General features: G+C 35.6%; 1 protein-coding gene across 1 annotated transcript in view; it reads left to right on the top strand.

Moving 5' to 3' along the window:
* Positions 1 to 27,003, top strand: part of PTPRN2 (protein tyrosine phosphatase receptor type N2) — a 629,378-nt gene that overhangs the window by 277,784 nt on the left and 324,591 nt on the right. The window contains exon 11 of the mRNA XM_066314564.1: positions 5,432 to 5,511. Within this exon, the coding sequence (XP_066170661.1) occupies positions 5,432 to 5,511 (80 nt within the window). The remainder of the gene's footprint in view (positions 1 to 5,431; positions 5,512 to 27,003) is intronic.

Raw genomic sequence — 27,003 nt, 5'->3', positions numbered from 1 at the left:
ATTGATATTTCTGCAGTCCAGGTGCAAAGTGAAGCAAATCTTTGAACAGTAAAGATATTAAAGAGTGAGAGATGTGTGCCTTTTTAGTATTAGGTCTGAGTGATGATCAATAATTCTCTACTCAACAGTTCAGGGATGTTATTTTGTAGCAGGTCAGCACAACACATCTTTTGCAAGCTTTCCTGAATCTTTGAAGCTCAGTCAGGTACCTCCTTGTGTAATGTACATGCAGTAGGATGCAATGCTTCACAAAATAGTTTCTGGTCAACAGTTCTGGTCAAAAATATTGGTCAAACTTGAATCAAGTGGTCAACTGATTTACAGCTACTCTGAGTATTGGAAAGGAAACAAAATTGCCAATGTACACTTCTTAATCCATCCATGTATTGTGTGTCAATGTCCAGCTGCAATTTTCTGCCTTTGCTTTTCTCTGTAAATCATGTTGTAGAAACATACTGTAATACAAAAGCGCCTCTGTTAATTATGTGCTTTTCCCCATTGATTTGATTTGACATAAGTATGTTTATATACCTCTAAATATAATATATAAAACATTTACAGCAGCATGAGCATCTTAATTTTTTCCAAAATTGAGAAGGTGAAAAGGCAGCTTCAGTGCAATATAAACAATGGACATAAGCTTCAAATTCCTAAACACAGAAGGCACAGAAATGTGTACACATTGCAAGTCATTAGTTCAAGCCCACCAATCGTTTCCTAAGACAATTACCTTCACTGCTATAAAATTTGCTTTGCACAGCCCTCTGGAGCGTTACTAATTGCTTTTCTTAACCTTCAGAGATTAAAGGATTTTGAAATGAACATATAGACAAGTAGTGACTTTAATTTCAAATCTTAGCTTTATTAAGGCAAGCCCTGTTTTATAAAATAGGGTCATTAAGAGAATGTTTCATGTTGGAGATAGCCAATCCTAATCTCCTCATCTTCCTCCAGCCTTGAGAAATTGCACTCTGCCTGTATCTTAAAAATGAGATGCCACCTCAAATCATTTCCATCTGGCATCAGCTCTGTGTCTCATCTTCAGGAGTACACAGACCCATGTTGGCACTTGTTTCTCAAATCCTTTTCCACTAGGGGGTATGATAGACTGTGACTGCATCTCTCAGTGAACATGCCGTGTGATACTGAAGTACACGCTCACAAGGGAGAGGAACAGGCATGAAAAGCTTGGTGCATAATTTATGGAGATTTAAATCCTGTCATTCATAAATATAATTATAACCTACGGCTTGAAAGTGATATGGACCTTGCCATATTGATCACGCTCCAGCTCTGTTTATTCAGATCATTCATTTGTTGACAGGGAAAATATAAGAATGCTGTTAGTCGTAAAACAATTAACAAAAGGAAATACTTCTATTTTACACAAAGAATATTCTTTGTTTCTGTATGTGTTGTGCACCCTCCTACCTTCAGATGGGAAATATAAACCCAAGGGGAGGGGATATTATTAAATCAGCAATCAACCTTCAAGTCATTTTGGTATAAACACTGTAATTATTTCATCTCTAGTAAACAGAATAAAAGACAACAGCACATAAGGGTGACAATTTGCAATATGCTTTGAATGTCTTTGTTTAAAAAAAAAAACCACCTTATTATGACTGAAGGCAACATTATTGTAAGTAAAAAAAAAAAAAAGGACAAAAGTTGTGACAGCCAACAAGGGGGGTAATTAGTTGGTAAAGTTTGAATAATAAATTTAGCAGGTTTTATAGACATTATATTTTGTGTGGGGAGAAGTCACTATTTATTAGCCTTGAAGACAGAACTGCTTACCTTTATTCCAAAAAAATTGTAAAATATTTTGTAAAAATATTGTATCAAAAAGCGCTAAGCGCAATTACATTGTATAGTCCAGATACCTTCTAAAATTCACGGAGTTTTACTTAGGTGAGTCTAAGTTCATTTGTGTCAGAAAAAAATGACTACAGATTTAACTGTAGTGGCTTGTAGCTCAGGGGAGGGATAGACAAAAAATAGTGTCTGACATTTTTAACCTCAGTTGCAGCAGCTGTCAGAGGTGGGTGAGGTTTCAGCCTGGCTGTTGTGGTCCCCATGTCTGTTTTCTCTGCCCAGCTGGGGTAAGGTACCAGCCAGGAGTGATGCCTCTGCTCCCCCAGCACCTCCCTCATCTGTGGGAATGGTTTGCTTGTGATTCATCAGCTTATAAAGAAATGTGTGCACTTCAGTGAGCCCCTGTACCTAGAGCAGTTTGAAGAGAATTAAATGTTAGCCAGGTTTCAGAAGGTCTGACACTGGAAAGCAGTCTCATCTACCCAACTTCAAGTTCCTATCAGGGTTGCATTTTATATGTCTTGGAACCTTTTTACAGGCTGGTTGACCTCTGGTTGAAAAGTCTTTTAAAAATATTTTGCAGTCATATAATTACTGGTTTTGTTTAAATGTTCTCATCCAACACATAATGAACAGTGAGGAATTCCCTAAAGGGCATCTTTTGTTATTGAAATGTTTATTTATTGAGTGCTTTTGCCAGAAGCCCCCCATGAGAAAAATCTCATTTTATGAGCTCCTGAAGCAGTCAGTTCCCAAAACATCAAGCAGAAATGCAATTTTGACCAAGTAATCTCAAGGTCTTTTGTTTGCTTTTAAATAAACAGAATGCCAATGTGCAAAAAGTTGTGATAAAAGCCGCTTTATTTTCTGTATTTTTGCAAATATTCCTAGTGAAGCCATGTGGATGTGCTGCTCAGGTGATTTCTTACGTACAAGAATTCAATTGCTACAGTAGAGGAAAACAATGTCCCACAGAGCAACATATGAATGGGTGTTTGAAATGATTCTGAGCTTTATTCTTTTCGGCAAAAGGATGATCTTAAATCAGTATCATCCCACCTGCTTATGGAATTGTTTCCTCGCCCTGTTTTTTGCTCTTGTTTTCCCTGAGCAGTGAGGAGAAATGACAATCCTGGTGACAACACTGATGTGGGCATGACTTGGATCTTCCCATGTTCCTGCATTTTCCAGGTGGAGTCAGTAGAGAACAGGGGGATGGTTGCTGACAGTCTTCACTCCTTGGAAATCCCTGTCCCTCACTGCCACAGCCGGGTCACTGAAATGATCCAGTTTTAATCTATATGATTTTACTGGTGCTGGGAAGGGTTGGGCTGCAAGGAGTGGGGCAGAGCAGGACAAGGGGGAGGAAGTGGAGAGTGGCTGAGAGATAAGAGTAAAACATTCAGGTAAAGGAAGGAGGGCAGGAAATATTTTGGTTTTGCTGATAGAGCAGAAGTCTAACTACATGGCAGATGAAATTTTGTGTTGGTTCTGGATTATCAGCTATAATGGACTATGCAGTGAAGATTTGGGGGAAATATCTGAAACAGGTTTTTCTTTCCCTCCTATCTTGGCCATGCAAGAGCTGCATATTTGGGTGATGCTGCTTTTATTTAAAGCAGACTGCTAATGGCACTGCAAATATCTGAGCAGCTGGACAGGAATTAACATTTCTCTGACGCTGGCAACACAGAAAGAAGGACAGTGCAAGATTAGTTAGAATCCTGAAAGGTGCATTTTATGGTTGATTATCTCAGGGTTAGTGACAGAATAGTTTGGATTTTTGTAAAGTAGTTATGGCAAATAAAAAATACTTTGCAATTGTTGAGTGTTTTAATCTATGATATTAATATGATGTTGAAAACTGTTTTATAATTGCCTGGCATTATTAAAAGTGTTTCTTGATCATTAGTGACCATGCTTTTAGAATGTCCTTTAACAATTAAATCCGTTTTCTTTTTCTTCCCTCCCCCTAAGAGTAATTCGAGAAAAATGATTGATTAATGGCAGTCCCTGTTAACTCCAGAATAAAATGTGTGCAGTGCATGCTTTGCTAGTAAAAGATGAAAGGATATTTCTTATTCTTATTCTTACTCTGATTCTCTCTGTGATCTCAAAGCAAAGTCTTATAGTGAAGAAAAGGCTTTTTCTGCCTCAAATGGAAAAAGTTTAAAGGTATTTCTGTCTAGGATATATGTGATGCAATTAAGCACACTTCATTAAGTGCTCTCCATTCTATGATTGTAAGAGATGAGCATGTTACTAAAAGAATAACTTAATACTTCATTTCAAGCCCTGTAACTAAATATTTTTAAAGTTTTTTCTTTTATGCAGCAGTTTTCCAGATTTCATTCTCTCCTCAGCCTTGGCTATAGGAAGTCAAAAGCTGTTACATGAACAGTTCCAGCCCATGCACTTTACATTTTAAGCAGGGTTGCTCTTCATAACATAAATGTAATTCTTTTCACTGATGAAATTAAAAAAAAAAAAAACAAAACAAAACCACAAAACAAAAAAACCCCACAAACAAACAAAACACCTTAGGAACTTACATAATACATATAATGTAAGTAAACTTTTATAAAATAATGCCAATTTTTGTTTTTCTTGAGACCCTACTTTCTTCTCCTCTGTTAATTCTTGCATTATAATTCATATAATCTCTTGTTCCCCAGAAATTTTTCTTCAAAAATACATTCACTATATTTTTATGTGTATTTTTCTTATGTAAATAAGCATTTAAGTATAGTTTTAAGGACATAACACCTGAATTTTCTTCTTTCCTTTAATCAGATTTGTATGTAGGATGTCTATGGGTATGGATGGAGAATGAATACAACATTACTAATACAAATTTATTTTTCCTTAAAATTGCCCAGTGATATTTTTTGGTGGAACCCTGGGTACATTGCCACTCTACATCTGGCTAATCAGTACCTTTCTCTGTAAATAGGAAGTGTAAATAAATTTTAGTGCCATTAAAGACCATCAGGCTACATGCAGAATGGTCTCCACAGAGTTAAATCATTTCCTCTCAAATATTTTTCCAGGAGATGGTCACCTCTGCTGTTAAATGATAGATACTTCGTGGTACTTTTCTGGTCAAAACCAGCTGTTGGTTCAGATATGTCCAAAAATTCTTCCCCACACATATTCTTGCAGAATATGATTGAGATAAATATTCTGAGTTTCTATATTGTCCCTCTGACTTGCAGTTCTTACAACAGGAACTGCTGTTGTGTTGGTATTAGGAATATGAAATGTGAAAATACATGTAATCTTCTTTGGATGCTGAATTCCAGTGATGATCTGTGCTGTACTTGACTGAATAGCAATTTCAGTGCCTCCATTTTGCCATCCTCATAATAGGAATAGTATTTACAGGAGTGTTCTGAAGTTTAGTTAATGTCATTGAAATTCTTTCAGACGGGCACAAAATATACACAGGAAACCACAAGAGGTATAAAAATGCATGCAAATGTAGCTAATGAAGCAAAAGGAAGAGGGCTAAATGGTGTCTTAATAGGTTCTCTTTAAAAACCTATTTTGATAAGGAATATTATACCATGTCTCTTGATTATAAGTCTCACATTTTTTTAATAATCTCTTTCAGCGTGCTGGGACCAGCTGTGACCTTCCGAGTGCACTCAAACCTCCAAAATATTTCAACTGCAGATGTTGCCAAAGAAGCAGGTAAGTCCTTGTCCTCCTTTCCCAAACTCTGACCACCCACATCTGTTTAGCAGTCAGTGCCACTGCAGACAGCAGACACACCCTGTTCTCCCAGAAGACTGACATTTAAAAGGGAGAGACACTTGAGAGGTGAGTGGCACATGAAAAATTGAATTTTAGCATCTGTGAGTCCATTAAAACTGTTTGAGACTTCCTTGTTTGTCAAGAAAATTAAGGAGATGCTTGTAGTCAAGTTCCAACATGGTGAAAAATTCTTCAGTGTTCTCAAAAACTCATAAAAACACATTAGTCATTTGTAAAAGAGGGTGTTAGTACTTTCACTTTTCTGATAGTTTTTTTCAGGGAACAAAAATGTTATTAGACCTTAGCCTTAATTTCTGGAACAAAAAATGGTAGAAATATGCCTTTGTTGGTGTGCTGTTTAAGCAGTTCAATTACAAGCTAATCTTGGAAGTAAAGTTTGTATTTCTAGAATTAAGCTCCTTCTGAATAAGTACCACTGTTCTAAGGATTCCTATTGGCTCCTTCTCAGCTTGGCTATTAATTGTATTATGGAGTTGTTGACTGCAAGAAAAAATTTCTGCAAGGTAACTGAATTGATAACTGATTTGCTTCCAAATTGCTCGATTGATAGGCTTTAAAAATCAGAAGTAAACAAGTTGCAATATTACTTGTAAACAGAAACAAGCAATGTTCATGTAAATAAGCACTAGGGGCCCCAAACTGTTCATTAACTTCTCCTTTTTCTTCACCGTGGATAAATTTAGCCACAGAAAGAACTGGGGTAATTCCTGTGCCAGAACCTTTGCACTGGAGAAGGGTCCTATTAACTCATGATTAACGAGTAGCAAGGGTTTAATCCTATCAAAAAGCCCTAGATGTGTACTGTCAGAACTCAGAATTTAAAATACACACTGAATTATGTGACTCATGAATGGGTATGATTTTTTTCCTGGGAAAATTTCATATATGGCTTGTTTATAACAATGACCTCCCCTGTCTTGTAAACTCGTTGGATCTCTCTGAAAGGATCAACAAATATGATGCTGTTGGTAGAGCCTGTCTGGATTGCCAGAGACTTTTGACAAGGTTTTCCCAGAAGTTTCTAAGGAAAATAATAATTTCTTGGAATGTGGAATATGGAAGAAAAAAATGGTGAATCACTAATTGGTTAGGAGGCAAGAAACAGAGATTAGGAGTAAAATACTAGTTTTCTAAAAGGCTAAGACAGCAAAAAAGGTGGAAGGGTCTCTGCTGGGGCTGTAATATTCAATGTAGTTATAAGTGAATCAGAAAAGAGAGTGAGCAGGAGGATGAGAAATCCTGCTAATACTGAATTATTCACAGTACTAAAGGTGAAAGTTGATCCTAGAAATGTATAAAGCAGAGTGAATGGACTGAAAATGGCAGATGAATTTCGTGTTAAATTACTGCAAAAATTTTCATATGGAAAAAAACTATCTTTGCATACAAGGTCTACGTAGTAATGTAGCTAGTGTAGTAATAGGTAATTTGATGAAAATGACAATTCAGTCTCCATTATCAGTTGAACAAGGAAGTTGTTTTTAAGAATTATCTGGAAAGGAATAAAAAACCAGAATAATATCATTTGTTCTTTCATAAATATGTCCTTTGCCTGTGTTTAAATACCTCATGTAGTACTGCTTCTCATACCTCAGTGAGATTTGAAATTCTGGTTGAAATGGAAAGATTCAGGGAAAAGCAGAAGGCATGACTGTAAGTATGGAATATCTTTCACATAACAAGTGGTGCAGTGAGAAAGGAAAGTATTTTGGAAAAAAATTTAAAAATATGAGTATGTTATGAGAAAGGTCTGTCAGCTCTTAAGTTGCACAGTGAATGTGGACAGGACTGTATAATTGCTTTTGAAATGCAAGAACAGATGAACCTGGCAGAAGGCAGGTTTAAAATAAATCTGAATGCAGTTTGTAGTTTTTACAGTTGTGGATAATGAAGATTACATGTGTTCAAAAATTTACACTCAGGGAAATTAATGGAATTGACATCCACTGAAATTTAGCAAGACTGTGGAAACATTGTCAAGTCCAGGATATTCCTGATGTGCCTTAGTCTGTTCCTAACAAGCTACTCTGAAAAATAAAAATGCTGTGACTTGTTTATTTCAGCAAAACTCAAGATAAAACAGTTCTGATTTTTCTTACCACTGGAATCAAAGTAGTTGGTTTCAACTTCCTTAATTCAAATCCTGATGACAAAGCAGGGAGATTCTGGGGACAAAACAGGACCACCCCAGAGAAAGGGAACAAAGTGATGAAGGATCTGAAACATAAACCCTGTGAGGAGTGGATGAGAGAGTTGGGGTAGGTTTGCCTGAAGAAAAGGAAGCTTAGGGGAGACCTTATCACTCTCTACAACTGCCTGAAAGGAGAGTGCAGCCAGGGGAGGATCGAGCTCTCCTCCAAGACAAATGACAGGACAAGGGGAAATGGCATCAAGCTGTGCCAAAGGAGGTTCAGTTTGGACATTAGGGAAAAATGTCACTGAAAGGGTGGTTAAAGCCCTGGAACAGGCTGTCCAGGGAAGTGATGGAGTCACCATCCCTGAAGTGTTCAAACCAAACAGACGTGGCACTTTGGGATGCGGTTCAGTGGGCATGGTGGTGTTTGGTTAAGGTTGGACTTGGTGATCTTGGAGGTCTTTTCCAACCATAACGTTCTATGGTTCTATGAATTTTTGCTGGTTCACCAATTTAAATTCATATTTTATACAGTAATTTTGTCTACTCTTTATTACATTAAAATCCCAGGCATTTTCTAACTTCTGTTTGCTTAGTGAATTAAAAGTTTCAGGTTTTGATGGCTGCAGAAAGAGCTTTATAGGAGTTTTATACAAGTTCCTCTTGGTATTTTAGTGTGGCTATACCATTGTTATAACTAAACCTTGTGTTTGCCCTTTCAAAAAAAAAAAAAAAAAAAAAAAAAAAAAAAAAAAAAAAAAAAAAAAGAGCTCACAATTCTATCCACCCATGAAATATTTTAAATTTTAAAAGTATCTCATTTTTCCTTTCTAACTCATGAAGTTGCAGTGCTTGTCAATGTACTCACTAATCAGTTCATTTATTTTAAGCAAACTTCTTCCAGATCTCTAAGCCAAAAATAAATTCTCTTAAAAAATCAACAGCAATATATACTTACATAAGAAGTTTTTTTCAAGCTCTAGTTGTAATTACAAATTTTTAAAGTCAATGGTGTCTTGAAGAAAAGTATTCCAAGTACTTAATTTACCGAGGGAAGCCAGAGGAGAATAAATCAATGCATATTTCCAAGGTAGGCACAGGTAAATGCATAATTCCATGCTGTACTGCTATTAGGGAACTTGACATCCTTCCAGGAGCTCAGAGAGCAAATCTTGTTTACAGAAAATGAATAGACCAAATGGACAGAAGAATTTCACAGTCTGTCACATCCTTGGAAATGAAAAGAATTTGGAAATTGAGGTAATCAGATGCCCTAATAATTATAGGAATGTAAATTATTCAGATTTGCAAAAAGGAATCTATTTGTGCAGATGTTATGTATGTGCAAGTCTCACTGATAGCCACAGGAACAGTTTCTGAGCAGCAGTTTGGTCTTATTATTCATGTGGCATGTATTTTTGTAATCAAAATAGATACACTTTGTATTTTCCTTGCACTATTTAAAGTTTCAATATTGGAAAGTATATTTAAAGTTTTCCATCCTCCTCTGTGGAGTTTGAAAAATGTGCAGATTAGAGAAAACATGGGACTATTTAGCATCTATGCAAAGAGGTGAATGGATATCCACTAAAATAATAAAATATCCACTAAAAACCAGAGATATTGAAGTATGATAATAAAAGTGGTTTCCTCTGTTGTCTTGGAGTTTAAAGTTCGTTCTTTTTGGAGCAGACATGACCTGTCTGGAGGCAAAAGAAGCTCTCTAAAATCCTTTAGAGACATTCTTGCGAATAAAATTTTTTTTTTCTTTTTTTTTCCCCAGTAATTCACAGTTCCAATTCTGTGTAAATGCTTTGATTACTTTTGGTTGGGGTTTTTTTCATCAGTTTGTAGGGCTACATAATTATAAGGAGAAGCTGACAACAGAGTAATTTAAAATTGTGAATAGCTTGCTTTCTCACACTAACAATACCTTTATTTGTACTAGAGCAGGACACGCAACATTTTGCCAGCTTCACACACTTTGACATTCAAATGATAGAATACATCTTTCATCAAGTAGGTGTCCTCTGGCCTATTTCTGTTTAATAAGTCAGGTTCAGTGGTGCAGTGTAATTTCATCCTAATGTTTAGAAGAAATAAACTTTCTCAAGACAAGGGTGACCTGCTCTAGGAGTAATTACAGTTGGCACGATATAATTTAGACAAACAAATGTGTATTTCTTTTGAGTTTAAAGGTCAGGAGAAACCTAGCAGAGAACAATTATCAGTGAGATAACTCTATATAAAATTCTGATGTATTTGATATAGAAATGAGGAAAGAAATTGCTTTATGTGTAGTCCAGAGTCCTAACATTTAGGCAAGGACAGTGATAATGACAAAAGTGGAAACTTCTGAAGTTTCCAAGTAAAGATTTTGGCCTCAGGTGCCTGTAATGGTCATATTTATACTGAACACATGAAAAAGAGATGTAGGAGAGAAGTTTTGGGCACAGACACTCAGCACTACTGAGATGCCTTTTAGTGTTAGAGGGATGCTTACATTTATTTTTGTATTGTATTGAAGGGCAACCTTTTAGGTGTTCAGGTGAAGGTTGAAAAGCAAAGGGCTGTGTGCACAGTGTAGGCGTGGCAGTGATAGGGACAGACAACACAACACAAAACAGAGCATAACCAGATATTGGGGAATTAACTAGTCTCGTGTGCAAGTTCTTGTGCCTAAGAAACCTTGTGATGTATAGCAGTATGGAAAGTCAGAAATTTTGATTTATTTAATGTATATATAGGAACATAAAGAAAATTTTTTTTTTTTAATTTCCGTGACTTGTAACTAATGGATGGTTTTGGGGTTAGCTTGCTTTTTTTTTTTTTTTTTTTTTTTTTTTCCTGTTGGGCTCTGTTGCCCTGTTGGTAAAATTTTCACACTGTGTATGGTCTGAAAGGGACTATTATCCTGACTTAGAGGGTGAGTTGTTGAATCATACAAACTCTTGTCTAAAAATAATTTCTCAGTAAGTGATTTAATTCTGAAAATAAAACATTGCAAAATTGATTCTGCTGAAAACAAAAAATGCAGAAATAATATATTGTCATTCAAATTTTACTGTATTATGCCATATAACCAGCTAATTTGAATAAAGACAATGCTTCAAAATTATTGGAATATATTAAAAATATATAGAATTTCTCAGCAGTTTTAAATGACTGCAAATGATTTTCACTGCAAATGTGATCTTACAGATTTTAAGATTTAATGTTTACAAATTTTCTGAGCTGAAATATCCATGACCAAAAATACGCTATAGAATTTTTTGACATTGAACATGAACATTTTTGTTGAAGTTGGCAGCTCTAAACAGACAAAACTTAGCTTTTAGCATTAAACAGTCCTTTTGTATGAAATTAATACTTCAAAGACCTTACAGTTAACTTACCCTGGGTAGTGTTTTCAGCTGCTGGTGTCTTACTGGTTTGAAATGGTCCAAGATGTCATAGTTTTGCTCTTAATCAGGATGACTAAATGGCCAAGCTCTTCGTGAGCCTGGATCCAGCTGGTGAAGAAAGTATTTATACCTTATTCTGCCTCCAATGTACTGCTTCTCTTGCTGACATCATGAAATTTGACAATATTTTTTTGTGCTGGTTTGCTAATAACATCCACCTTGTTTTTCATGGTGACTGTCGGTGCAGGAGATGGGAATTCTGTGTAATCAAAAGGAGGAAAGTTCAATTTCAAAATGCAAAATCATTATAGCCAACCTTGGTTTTCTTGTTGACTTTTGCCGTGAGCTTTGCAAGTCTTGTGAGAAGTCTCAGCAAGATGAACTCTGTTGCTCCAGGCACCAACATGTCCACTCTGGCAGAGTGTCTTGATTCCTTTTTCTCCCCCACAACTCTGAACAATGGTGGTTGTTTTAAAAGTATTCATTGGTCAGTCCCTGTCAGATCATAATTCAGCTGTGATGAAGTAAACAGAACAAGTTTGAAGTCTTCAGGTGAATTCCTTCCATCTATCTAGATTTTTGTAGACCATGCAGTTAGATCTCTTGCTCTCTGAAATGGTAACAAAGAATGCGTCTGTGAATAATTTGAAGTTCATCTTTGAAGAGAACTGACAGGTTGTGTGTCAGAAACTTTGAACAATGTAGCCAGGAGGCTGTGAGGTTCATCTGCTTTCACTTGCCATGTCCCTGGTTTAAGTAGGATTACAATTCTTTGGTCTATAGTGTGAGATGTAAAGATTTGACAGGTCTTTTTCTGTTCCTACCTCTCTTAAGTCTTTTCATTCAAATCCTGATTTCTTTTACACAAGCCTCCTTAGTTCACATTGTCCTTTTCCACCTCCTGAGCCCTCTGGAGTGGATCGATTTCCTTTCACCTACTGTATCATCAAATCTACCTGAATTATTTTCCCCAAATCCTTCTGTTGCTGAATAAAGGATATCATTATGATTTTGAAGATTATTCAGAAACTGTACCGTCTCCTGCAGTACCAAATGTCTGATACAATTATTAATGAGTTTTCAAGATAGCATTTCTTTCCCACCTTGCTCTTCTGTTGAAAACAGAGCAAGGGAGAAGTGCTACCATTCAGAAAATGTGTCTCAATCCTGAAGAATAATAAGTACCTTTGGTTATGACTCTTCTCCATGGACTTCCTTCTAATTATGCTATTCATTGCTGTGATTAGTAAGGATGGAATCAATTTTAACGTACACCCCTCTCCTCTAAGAATAACTAATATCTAATTTTAGGGAGAAGTATTTCTTGTCTTTAAAACCACTTTCTGTTTTAATAGAAAATTGCAGAACTTCCTTCTGTTCAACTTACGAAGTGATGTCATCTATTCCAACATAAATCCATAAATCCAGCTGCTTAACTATTGGGAATTGTAAAGCTGCTTAATAATTTTGTAGAATTGGGGAGAAAAACAAAAAGACCTAAGTTGAATTATGTAGTTAATAGTCTTTACTTTAAAGCAATGATAGTTTATGTCACTGCATTCTCATGCCTCTTATTTACACCCATTCATAGAAAACAGTCAATTAAACTAAAATTAGCTGAAACACACTATTAGTGTAGAATAGATATTAGAATATTGTGGAATACAATAATTAATACCTGAACAACACAGTTATACCAAAGGTTCAATGGAAATAGCAGAATTGAAGCTTAGACTGAAACTCAGGTTTTTTTGTTTGGTTTTTTTTTTTTTTTTTCTGAAATCTTTAAGCAGGCCTATAGAGACTGGTAAAAATAAGTCTCTATTTAAGTAATTTATGTCGTGGTTTAGAGGTTAATAGAGATTTTAAAGCTGAATTTTTTAAAGAGCCCACTGGTAATATATCTAAATGCATTTTAATAGTGAGGGTAGAATTCATCTAATTGGGTTGCAGCTGTCTAAATGTTAGGCATTTCTTCAAAAATAGTTGCCTAGATTGCCTCTACATTCAAAGATAAAAGATAGATCATATGAAGTAACATTTATCATAGGTGGCTAAAATTTTGGGAGAGAAATCATCACTAATACCTACACAATCACTGAGACATTGATGATGATAGAGCTGTTGTACATAGGTCCTGCATGTAAATCTGGGGAAGTGGAAGTGATTGGTGGAAGTCAGGATGGCAGAATTTAGTTCATTGGAAAGTTTCTTCCTGTAATTTCTGCTTGGTATTATACTCAAAAATATTTTTTTTCTATTGCTAGGTCTCTTAAAATCTTCTCGTGCAAATCCTGATTTCTTTTACACAAGTCTTCTTTATTCACATTGTCCTTTGCTAACATATTTAAAGCTCTTTAAGAAGTCAAAATTAATTTAAGATCAAGTAAAAATACAAAAATTCAGAATTTGATGAGTATTGCCATGTGTGATACCCATTAAATAACCAGATTCCTTCTGTTGGCTTCTTCACAGAAGAAGCTGATAATCCAGGATGAAACTGCCCTGTACTTGGAGTGCAAAGTGGTTTTCTTTCAAGCCAAAGGAATCTCCCAATACATTTTTGACTATGGAAGTGAAAAATCTTTTTCCATTTAAACTTGCTACAAATTTCCATGCAGAGATGTTTGAAACTGACCTGTGCATTTTTTGTGTAGGATGATTTTCTGCTGTTGCAAATCAACAAATAGCTTCTCTAAAATCCGTGGCACCGAGAAAGGGTGACTGAAACAAAACACTTTTGGTTTTTTGTACAGCAGCATTACTTGGGGTCCCACTGTGGACATAGCATCAAAAAGTCCTCACACTAAAATATTTGAGAACTAATTTTATTTCTGACTTAAAGCAAGCAGATCCCCGAACCCAAGACAATTGCTTAATGTTGTACTTCACGATATTATTTAGCCAAATTTCTTCTATTTTACATGTTTATGAGAAGCAACATGTTTTCCAGGAAAACTGAAATAAATATGTAATATGACATATACAGCAATAATAATTACAATTCCAGACATCTCTAAGTGTTATAGTTCTTAAATAAAGTTTTATGCAGTTTTGTGCAGTATACTTAAGATGCTATCTCTGTTTACAGCAGATCCCAAGCATATTAAAACAAATTATTTAGGAATGCAGCAGTTAGAAGAAATCTGGTAGTACAAGTACATACCAAGCAGTTTTTATATAAAGAATAGTTTAGCTATGTAATAGTATTTGATGATTATGTAACTTTCTAGGTAAGCATGAAGAAGGGAATTGAAGAAACCCTGCTTTAGATCAGATAGCATTGTAACCTCATCTTTCCCTTGAAAAGAATAGTCAGTGCTTTTTTTTCCACCTATTAGACAGATTGATTACAACTTCTCAAAATGTGGAACAACAAGATTAACCTAATGATTTTAAACTGTGCATGCAAATAAACACTAGGCATCACGTGGAACAGAGATAATGTGGAACAGATAGTGTTCTATTTTAGTTGATACAAACAGGAAAATAATCTTTATCTGATGTAACTAAATATCCTATTTTTAATGTATGAAATTGGATGATTAGCAGTCTTGTGATTTTAGCTGATAGCTTTCATATCAGCTGAAGAATAAAAATTGTGAGTGAGAGTGGTGCTACTTCAGGAGTCTATGAAAAATAGTTGTTATTTAAGGCACAAGAGAAAAACCAGAAAATCAATATACTCATCTTAGAATCAGGCTGTTGTTCCTTTTACCTGGAGAAAAGTAATAACAGGAAAAGGCCCTTCTCCACAAGTGTGGTGTTTTGGTCACAGTGTGTAAGGACTGCTGCCCTGAACCTGGGAACAATTTATTCTCTCGGTAGAACACGATTTACAGGTTGACATCTTGGGAAGGAGGCACAAATATGACCCTGGATGAAAGGGCAGGTGGAGGGTTTCTGACTGAAAAAGGCTTAGTTAGAAGGTCCAGGGGATTCACGTATCATCTGTCTTGAAAATAGGCACTTGCATGACCTTCTACTGCTGATAGCTCGTGGAGGCATGTATCTGAGAGGGAAAGTAATGAGCTCTTGATGGTGGAACTAGGAATTATTTGAGAGCTTTGGGAGAGTTTTTGAAGATAAGAGAAGTTTTTTGGCAGTGCTCACAAGGGCACACTTGTCAGCAGTGCTCAGACCTGTGTGCTAACATTGCCTTCGTTTAAAGCAGTCTTTATCCTTCAGACTGAAGGCTACTTCAGCAGCTGCTGCTCCTGCCAGATACTATGCACAATTGTTGAGGAATGTTGAGACTACAAGGCAAGGGACTTGATTTGCATGAATTGTTTGTTTTCTGGACTATGTATAGCCAAAGAAGGGGTGTTTTTTTCTCCCCGGCTTTTCCTGAACTCCACATATCCATTCTGACATGCAAGATAAGATTGAGTCAAATTTATCACATTTGATCTTATCCTGATTTGGGGATGATGCTTTCCATTGTCTCACAAAATTTGTTTGAGGATTTAGAGATTATTGACCATTATAATAATCTGCCAACACTTAAATCTTCTAGCATTACCTAGTCCTCAGGAAAATGTTAAATCCCTTTGTTATGTTTAAAAGATATTTTCCAAAAATTTGAACCTTCCAGATGAAGAGAAGCTGTATGAATTTATGTTGGCTGAAGTCGAAAGGCATCTCTAGATTTAATCTAGCCAAAGATTTTTCAAGTAGTAACTGTAAATTCTCTGCAGCTCAGTTTTCTTAATTTTAAATCTGAATTATGAACAGTGAAAGTCTTTTTATGAAAAGAAAAATTAAGCTATAATGCGTAAGTTAATTCTGAGGATAGACAGTACCATCACCACAGTATAATTACAATCTTTTGTATCTGTGCTGCTTCTACTGTTTTTAAATATATTTTTCCTGGTTGCATCAGTGCAACAAAATCAGGATGACAGCAGTCATAAAATGGTTTTGGTTGAAAGATCTATCTAGTGAGTTATTTAGACTGTCCCCCAGAATTGTGATGGGATTGGCTGGCAGGAGATCATATAGCAAATATTTGATAGTCTGCTGGGAAAAAAAAAAAAAAAAAAAAAAAAAAAAAAAGACAGATGAGAAAAGAATGTATATGCCAAAATCCAGAGGGTGCCTCTTGGCAAAGTTTTATAGAGATTTTAGATCAGTAACAAGAAAAGGTAGGTAGCTACACCCCATTACTCCTTCCTAAACAGCCAGGTAATTACTTTTGGCATTTTGACAAGTGTTTGCTGGAGTGAAGGTCAAAGCTGTCAGCAGAGAAGATCTATGCTAATCTGCTCAGCTGGAGAAGTCTCAGGTAGCTAATGTTTTGTAATTAGAAGTTGTGGAAACCAGTTTTCTGTGTATTTTTGCACCGAGCATAAGAGAACACATAATACAGAGCAATTTCATTTATCATAGTTCACAAAAATTAGCTGAATGGGTGCTTAGGAGTAAACATCCAGAATGAAACTGGAGAAATATGGGAAATCTGTGGTACAGAGTAAATGTATATTTGTATGCATATATATGCATGTGTGGTGTTATATATATTTACACACAGATACATCATACGTGTTTATTATGTATGTGTGTATTTGGCTTTACATGTACACAGAGATAAGTTATAATACTTTTAATTTACATTGAAGAAAGGAAAGGAAAGGAAAGGAAAGGAAAGGAAAGGAAAGGAAAGGAAAGGAAAGGAAAGGAAAGGAAAGGAAAGGAAAGGAAAGGAAAGGAAAGGAAAGGAAAGGAAAGGAAAGGAAAGGAAAGGAAAGGAAAGGAAAGGAAAGGAAAGGAAAGGAAAGGAAAGGAAAGGAAAGGAAAGGAAAGGAAAGGAAAGGAAAGGAAAGGATGCACTTATTGTACTTAATATAGATGCTGGAAATAAAAAAAAAATTGCTGGAAATTTAAAATACAAAAATTTAATGCATGCAAATTATTCCCATTTTTCTTCTGGGCATTTTCACTTCCTCCATCACTACTCCATGAATGGATTTGTTTTTTTGAGAGGGCTTTTAAACTGCTAAAGTACTTCAGCAAGATATGAGAAAACAAGAAAGAAAAAAAAAACCAAACAAATAATTGTATTGATACAGTTATAAGAACAATGAAAATTATATGTCATTTGTTTAATAATGTTGATTGCCTTCTCCTTGTGGTATATTTATGTCTTTATCAGACTAAACTAAAAATTATTGTTCTCACTTATTGTGTTCTTCGTGCTACTGAAAGTGTCTGTATGTGTGTGTATATATATATGTATAGGACAGAAACAGGGAATGTTTCAGAGGAGTTCAAGGTGTTGAGCTGTGCTCCTAAACTCCAGACAGCCCCTCGGGTCTGCAGTGATTTCACACACAATTAAGTGTTCGTTCCCTCTGATTTTGCTTCATGGACTAAAATACTCAATATAGGTATTTGGTGACCATGAAATTCTTACTGTATGTGGAGAAAGAATGCAGACCATCAAAAGGTAATGGTTTGGGACTGATTGGTGTTTACTGTGGAAATGGAGGTCAGGATTTGATGGCAAAATCTTAGACCTAAACCTAATGAGAGAAGGTTACAATATTTCAGTGGTTGCAGCTGGAGTTGGAGTAGAACTTCATTGGTAGCATTGTTTATATGCTGAGTAGTTTTTAACCTTGATCAGCTCTGCTGCACAAACTCTTGAACTGTTACCAATCAAGAGCCATGGGGCTGCAGCACTGGGGAAAATACTCCTCTGACAATTTTTGACTTCATATATAATCCAGAGCAAAAAGAGACAAAGCTTTAAATCTAGGTATAAAGAACCGTAGATTAAGCTGAAACATAGGCTTTAATTGAGAAAAAGGTTTATTTTTTTTTTCTGTATTTCATGACTGAGTTTTTATGGTTGAGCCTTTTTCAACTGTTATATCATTGCAGGGAACCCACAACATAACTGATTTTGGAAAGAGATCAGAAAATGTTTCCTTTTTTTTGTCTCCCCACCCTTCCTTCTCTGAATGGATTTTGTGTATTATATTGTTCTTTCTGACATTTCTTTCCTTGGCATTTTTCCTCTTCATGGGAATCATGATGTATTCATTCTCTTCATTCATTTAACAACTTGAGGGTGTATCCTGCACCCATGTGCAGCAATATAGCTGTGAAACTCACATTAACATTAATGGGAAATGTGCAGCTAAAATCAACCACACTGGGTGTTGTTACTACCCTTGGCTGTAAAATTGATTTGCACATTCAAACAGGAATTATTTCCCCTTGAGAACTGGGAAGTCAGATAGGTTATTGCGTTATTTTTTATTAAATTAAGAGTATTTTAACATTGTTTTTTAATGTGTTTCAAAATGAGAAGTCCACCTGCTATAGAACCTGTTATTTTATGTTGCATCTTAATGTTTTCAAAGTTAGGTCACATTTTAGGCAAGTAAGCTGTTTTCACTTGGCAGCTCCCAAACTCCAACTCTGCTTTCTTTAAGGCTTAGTAAAACATGCTAATGACTAATATTTGTTGGTAAGTTAATATCTTTTAACTTTATGTTGAATAATCAGATGCCCCTCTCAGGTTTTCTCATGTAAACATGGATGGATCTAAACATTTGCAATGGTTTTCTCAGTCCTCCTGCAATTCTGCTTTTTTGAATGGTCCCTTTTCCTCTCATTCTGTCTAAGGCTCTTTTTCCTACTGGCAGCAAAGCTGTTGTAGAATAACTAGATATCTGAAATCAGCAGTGAGGACAAAAAGTGCTGGAAGCTGGGAGACGTGATAAGGCTAGAAAAGCAGGTGTGGGTAGATGTTTGCCAAAAGTGACAGTATGGACAAGGAAGCTGACTCTCTTCTCTGGTTATTAAAGTGGTGGTGAGGCAGTGTTTGGATATTTATTACATATTTTTCTACATATTGCTTGTTCTGCTTCTCTGATACTCTTTGCCAGTGTGTATAAGTGCAGCTATCTCTCACTTTATATTGGTTTCTTGCTGTGTTAGATGTAGGTAAGGAGCATTAGAGAGTTTAAGAGCTCTAATTTGGTTAAACTGTTAAACCGATATCCATTATATTCTGATATCTAGTTAGGCAGCAAACAACCATAAATGTTACAGTTGGCAGATATTTATGTGTAGAGGCGTATGTACCAAAATGAATTATAACTTGCCCTTAAGAGCTTTAAACAAACTCAGTGGAATATTGCCATACAGTTAAATAAATCTTTGCTTTAGACAGAAGGCAGTAAGCAGCTAAGAATCCTCGTTCCAAAAGATGTTTACATCTCAGATGTCTTCACTGAGAAAAAGCAGAAATGGAAGCTGTCACAGCAGAATGGTCAGTAACACAGCAGACAGTCCACGCCAGGTTTTCACTATCACATTCAAATTCAAGTTCTGACACCTGTAGAATAGGTTTCAATGTGGCTTTTAGTGTATATCTAGTAATGGCTCTTAGGTTATCACTGGTGCTGCTGATGAGCATCCTTCGTGCTCCTAGTCCCTGTTCTGGATAAACATTTGCAATTCTCACATGTTATTAGTTTCATGAACAGTGGTATCATAAGAGATAAAACTGTGTTTGGGGTAGTTCCTGCAAGAATATGAAATCTATTGCTGGTCAAGCCCTACCCTTGCCCAGGCACTTATGTGGGAGAGCCTGTCTTTGTTGATGCTTACATGTGCTAGTTAGATAGAACATTTATACCCTTCATATTTAAAGATACTCTGCATTATTTTGACACCTTTTTCACATTAGAGAATTCTGAGAAGTGAGTATACATATTTTTGGAAAAAGGTAAAAACAGTTGTACTTGATTTCCATACTCTTCCTCCTGAGCACTGCTGGAGATATGATACATGGCTAAAGGAACCAGATACATATAGAAGGAGCTGTTCATATAGAAGCCAGCTCCGGGTCAAAATTGCTTTTTACAGATTTTAAATTTACTGTGTGTTTCTCTGTGCTGAGACACACAATTCTTTCTTGAATTCTTCTTTTCACATCTGAAACTTTAATTATAGGAGTAATTTCCATTCTTCACCATTCTGTTCAGGAACTGTTGCACCTGATAGAAATGCACCTTTTGTTTGTGGAGATCTTAAAGAGTTCTTGAGCATGTTCCAAAAGGCTGGGATGGGTTCTGCCCTTGTGCCAAGGGAGGTGGAAGTCACAGGTCTCCAGCAGTGGGCCAGGGAGCCCAAGCTACTGCAGTGACTTTGTCAGAATCACCTTTTAGGGCCTGGTCTTTATCATGATAAATCAAATTGCTTATGATTTGTGGTGAAATGGTTATTTTTAATTCTGAAAGTTGTCCAGATTAATGAAATATTGCATACAGAACCTCTAATGTTAAATATGGTAGGACACAGAGGAAGGTAGTGCCCCCATAAAATATCTTCCATCTTTTATTTGCAAGAGTCTTTAAACTTTCAAATCACTATTTATCTGTGGAGCTGGCAATTATTTTTTCTCCAGAAGATTTCTGGAAAGATTATAAGAACAAAAATTCCCTTCAAGGTTTTAGATTTCTGATGAATCCTGAGTGATGATTACCAAATTTACACATGAAACTTATTATGATTGTTAGCTAAATTTTTATGACAGAATTTTTGTATACATATATATTATAAATTTAAAGGAACTCTCTAATTTTTGTCATAAACCTGTCAAATTTCTGTAAGTATGCTTGGCTAGTTCATCTTTTATCCTAACCCTGGCGTATTTCTTTTGAAAATATTAGAAGTAAAAACATGACATTCTAATTTCCTTTTTCATTAATATTATTTTAGTTTTTGAACATTCTTTGCTGCTTTCCAAAATTTGCTCCATTCTTAATTTTTTGGGGCATAATTTCCCACATTTTAATAGAAGATATTTCTTTTTATCTGTAATTAAATCCATAACTTGTTATTCTCAGAAGGTTATTATGGATTGTGACTTGACTGTTACAAAAAATGACTTAAAGAGGCTCCTAATATCAATTTAGTGTAAGGATTTAATTTATTATTCATTAATTTTGTATTCATTGTAATAGCAGTAATCATTATGAACTCATTGGGTAGGTATGAGAATGTCAGGCACACTATATTTCCATAGAAATTCAGTTCATTAGTCATCTTTAGCAAAACATAAAATATTATTCATGCATTATTGCTGTCAGTTGTTTCTCTTTATAATTATATACCTGTTATTTTACATAAATATCTTCATATGTGTAAGTGGTACTGGAATTTAAAAGTTTCAATACATGCATAAACTCCCTTTTCTCTCCTTCTGGCAACATAAATTTTGGTGGTTTAAATCAAGAACGCTTCACTCAGCTTATGACAGTATACAGGCTAATTTCACATTTTATTTTAAAGAAAACACTTTCAAATATTGTTGGTTTACATTGGCATAATCCGTTGATTTTTTTTCATTCATACACTTCTGTTTTTTTAAAAAAAGCTTTCAGTTTAGCAATGCAGAATTATAATTTTTATTTCAAACTAATTCATAGATTCATCAGAACATACGTAATTTCCTGTTTTAAAATGGGAATGAATATTTTTTCTTCGTTGCCATTGTATATTTTGAAGTGTTCAGAATAGAACTGTAATTTTTTTTTTCCATAGAATATCTCAGGTTTATCATTCTTAACTGTCCAATATTTCTGAGTCTGCATCCTTTGGCTGGTAAATGATTCTGCTCATGTTAAAAATGAGTTGACTGAATGCATTGGCAAAAAAAGAAGTGTGTTTAGCATCGTGCCAGCTAATTACTGTGGCTACCTTGCAGCTCAGTGTTGAATTGGACTTGTCCTTCTGAGCACGGACCCAATCAGTCATGGTCAGTATTGTGTCAGCTAACTCAATTCTTAGTAATCAAATTTAAATGTGAGAGTGGATTTCGTCTCCTCTAACTCAGGTGTCTTTCGTTTTAGCTGCTTTAAGTATAAGCAACTCAACCTTGGCTCCTGTTACAATCAGTGCAGTGTAATAAGTGCTTCCAGAGGGTAATACATTTCATCCCAAGAGAGGTGCCTGTCTCATCTGGAGCTCCTCTGTCTCATCTATCTCATACATGCCTATCACACTTATGATTGGTGTCTAAGACAGGTCAAGTATATATCATCCCCCTGAGGATCCTGTTATTCTCCATTAACTACAACAGGAGTCTTGCTTAGATTTTGCACTAAACAACATCTCCCAGTGAAAGCAAATCCCTCAGATCTCTTTCAAGCACCCTTAGAGCACATTTCAGAATTAATGTGGCCGTGGAAATCTTTTGCTATGGGAAGGGCAACATTTTTTGGAGCAAGGTATTTCCACCTTCTCTTATGCAGAGGACAGGTTGTACCTCACTAAACCCAGCATGGTCTGGTAGCGGTCTGGGCACTGAACAGTACTTTGGCTGCCAGAAGCTCTTTCAGAAAAGTGGTGTTTTCTCATGGCCCTCAGTCACCTCTGGCCACCCCATACTGGTATCTTAGGTGCTTGGGTCACCTCAAAGGGCATGTACTGCTGTGTTTAGTCAACAGAATAAATAAGTGGGGGAAAAGGGCAAAGGGAAATATTTTGTTGCCAGTGGCTTTTAAAAGTAATTTTTAAAATGGTTTATTCTACTTCAGTGCACATCTAGCTTTTGCTAAGAGCAAACTCCATTCACATTAAAAAAATTAAGCAGTGCACTTAATAACCCTCTTACAGGAATGACTGTAGCAGTTTCAGTTTTGCAGCAGTCGTTGCCTTTGACTCCTCTCCAAGCAGGCTGTCATTTTTTGGCAAGTGAAGTTTGTGATGGAAGTAACGTCACCAGTTTGCACATCAGTCAGTGGGAACAGCAGGTCTTTTTGAAAAATGTTTTCTGGTAGGTTACAACTGATATTTAAATTGATTTCTTTTAAAGGCTACCTTGGTTTTGATATAAACTGTCACTTATTCTTACCTTTCTCCCCCAGCGTGTTTTCCTTCCACCTCTGCAGAAATGCTTTGCATTATTGTGGCCTGGAGCATCTGAGTGTTCTTCTAGGAGCATCTGATTCTACAAAATTATCTAATATAGATAAATAATGCTGTTAGCTGCACAAACTGCATATGTATAAGCAAATCTCTCTCTAAATTGCTGACAAGAACAGCAAAACACAACAGTGAAACTTGAAATCCAAAATGCGTATGTTCTAAAATTCTCTTCTCAACTTGTTCCTGATTCTTGGCAAAGGCTCTTGTGATTTTAAATTATAAATAATCCTTCTTTTGTTATTTCTTGACAATATTTATAACAATAAAGGCAAGGAGATCCCTTCAGGGATTAACTAGACTGTAATTTGAGTCTCTGCTCATCATCACACCATAGCGTTCCCATTTTGTTTGTCCTTGTAGGAGAAGCTTTGGTTTGTCTGTCCCCTTTTCTGGATATTGAAGTAAAGTTGGGCACAAAGCAGGCTGCCAAGGAAAACTATTCTTTCATCATTACAAACCTGTTGGAGGAGTGTGTCTAGCTCAGCCTCTGTTAGGGAGACATTTGGAGGTTAGCAGACCTTCTGTGAGACCTTCTGGCTTGTGCTTTGTTAAAAAAAAACCCACAAAACACAACAGCATTAAATTTGGAGGGTGAAGGAAAGTAATATTCTACTTGAAGAGAACATTTCAGTGAATGTGATTCTGTCAACTCTTAAACTTAGACCATTAGCCTTATCGAGTATGCAACATCTTTTTATTTGTGCCACTTCCTAAAATATCCACTGTGTTATTAAACAATCTTCTTCGTTATTTTTAGACTAATTTCAATTTTAGTTGTGTTGTGAATAAAAATTTCAAGGAATGCTGTTTTGGACATATCTTAATTAGCAGCTTTAAATGTCATTGCCTTTAAAAAAATAAGGAAAAAGCCATATGCTACTAAATCACAGATGTAATATTTGTCACTTTTACTCAATGTGATTTTCAATTTTTCAGTATTTTCATGTGATTTTTCTCAGCTTTATTAGAGACAATATTACATGCATTGTTGGTTGAACTGTGACTGAATCATCGCCCTATTGCAGGCAAATGGAGTCTGAAAGTCACCAGCTGAAAAATTTATACATTCTTTACAGAGTACACAGTATGACTCTTATGGAACAGAGAGTTAAAACTTACACAACTTCTACAGCTTTATTAACATGTGAAATATTTCTTTTCTCCAATGAAGATGTTTGTTTGTTTTTTAATTTCTCTTTTACATAGAGTAAGATAAATCATGATTGTAGGTAGACTGAAATGACATATATTTTATCCATGTGATATGCAATTGCACAATGCTGTGAAAGAGAAAACTCCTCTAGAAAATTGTCTATGTAAGTTTCTTTTTCACAGTATATATGGATAATAGTGGAATTTTTCTCTCAATAAACAAAAGCAAAATCTCTTTTCGTTAAGGATGTTTACTGATATATCCCACCATTTTTCTTCCCTTTATTAACTGCATTGGGAGCTCCTGCAACCAACTGATTTGTCAGAATGTCTGTGCAGACACTTAGGTTTAGATGTCTCAATTTGAGAACTGAATTCCATACATACCTTCCTCTGAATACGATGTCCTGGCACTTTAATGCTTCTCAGTTATCAGCACCAAAAAAGCTGGCTATTTTTACTGAGTGTAGGTTTGCCTTGACTTGTCTGCACAAACTGTGAGAGATACATTTCAGATTGCAAGTTAGTCTTGAACAAGACTTAGGGAGTGAAAATAATTATCTAAATAAGAGCTCATTATGGCTTTAATTAAAACAATGTCAATATGTCAATAATTAAAACATTGATAGGTGCTTGATGTTAAAGTTTCCTAAACAGATATCCTTAAATTTTGGGAAGATAAAAGAAGCAAAAACCTTTCTTCAAGTGATTTATTTTTTTTCCCTGTTGTTTTCCAATAACAATTGTTTTTGTACTTTCATTCAGCATCCGTACTATGTTTCCAGCAAAGATAAAATGAATGGATAGGTAGTTAATTTGAATCTAGTAAAATAACAGTTTTCTTCTTGCCAGAGTATTTGAAAATATTACGTCATTTATTACTTTTAATTGTATGATGTTATTGCTCGAACAGCAGTCAGAGCTAAACAACAAATTCCTGTTTTCAACTTATTTTAGTACATTCACAATTCAGAATCCTATTAATATAGACTGAAGCTTGTGATGTAGATTGAAACTTGTTAAAAACATTTTTTTCACATTTGAGTTTAAAAATAATCTGAATTTGATTCTGTTAATATTAAATCTGTCACAGAAACATTCTAAATTGCTGATTTTAGATATTGGAAAATGCAGGAATCTGTTCTAATTTTTTAATACATATTAAATGAAGTAACAGAAACAGTATATGGAATCAATAACAACCACAGGCACGTATCAATTATTTTATACTATATGAGACCTGTGCTTTCTGTAATTTTAATATTAAGGTGTCATTTCATTGTTCAGATATTTCTATTATTTCACTATTTCAGCATCCTACGTTTACTCTGAAATTCTTCTCAATTGCATTTCTTATTTCAGACTCTTAAGTGATTGATGTAGTTCATCTCTCTGTGCTACAATGCACATAAGATGGAATAATGAGCACGTGCAATGGGTAGATTATCTCTCTGGTAGAGGCACACCATTGCTGCGCAGAAAATATCTCCATGTTATGTTTTGATCTTCCCTCCCTCTTCTGGTTTGTGTGAAATCATAAGGAGATTATATGGATCAAATTAACCACATTTTATTTACATATGAGACATCATTAGAGTCAGGGGTAAGGTGGCCTTTTTTTTGCTGCCATGTTCAGTGGTACCCTAATCTGATTTCCATCGAAAACACTGGACTTCAACTTGAATCATTTGCTGAATATATCTAGTCGTATACACAAACTTTGGTTCTACAACTACTTGATACCCCTCCTGGTGTGTTTATTCCCTCTGGCCTGTACTACAAACCACAATGCAAATCTATATAATCAGTTCCTCCTGGTTCATTTCTATGGATGAAGTGTCAGTCTGTTATCAGAAATTCATTTGGTCAGGATGAGTATATGAATTCACCATTTTCCTGTGCCTTAGCAAGTTTGAACCTATACCTTTAATACAATGCTAGTAAAGTCCTGGGAGGAGATTCTCAGCCTTCCCTCCAGAAGCTGTTAGGCTTTGCATGGAATAATTGAGCATTCACTGACCTGGAGTGCAGGAGAGCAAAGAGAACACTGCACTGCAGCAGTTAGATGACCCATCTCCAAGTTCTTCCTTTTGTTGTATATTTAATGCAAATTTGTGAACTATTCATTGAAAAAAAAAAAAAAGAATTGAAACTGAATTCTTCTCTTTGCTGGTTAAGGAGAGTAGCTACAACATGAACTTGTGAGCCCAGTCCCTACTGATTGACCTCAAGAATTTTTCTGGTTTTGGGGGATCATTTTGATCTATCTGACAAAAGTGTAGTTTCTTCTACTGTTTCATAATCTGTGCTAGCATGAATAACTTGGAGGTCTTGGCTCCATGCTTTGGAGGGGGTCCACTTACTTGTTTGTTTATCAGTTGCAAGGAAGGTCAACAAGTAATGAATAAATGCCAAGAAAGATCACTTATGAGAAGTGGATGCTCTGCATAATAAACATTAGCACATGTTTAACAAAAAATTTCCTCCAGTAGAAGTCATTCCCATATTAATTTAATCCTGCTGTCTAAGATAATACAATCTCTTTGAAACAGTCTTGATTCTTAGTGCATAGGGACCTTTTCTGGATCAGAGGCCAAATTTCCATTACCTGATGAGCTAATCTGACGTGACAGCCTCATATGCAGATGGGGAATCTCTTGTCAATAGTTTTCTTCAGAGACAAAGAGAAACAAATGTCTATATTCATTCTCTCACTTCATGCATGAGTAACATTACCTTTCTATCTTCCTTTCACTCTATTCAGGTAGTCAT

This window comes from Sylvia atricapilla, chromosome 1, assembly GCF_009819655.1.
Source record: "Sylvia atricapilla isolate bSylAtr1 chromosome 1, bSylAtr1.pri, whole genome shotgun sequence".
NCBI classification, from domain to species: Eukaryota; Metazoa; Chordata; class Aves; order Passeriformes; family Sylviidae; genus Sylvia; species Sylvia atricapilla.
Note: the sequence above shows the minus strand (reverse complement) of the source record. Positions and strands in the feature narration are given on the sequence as shown.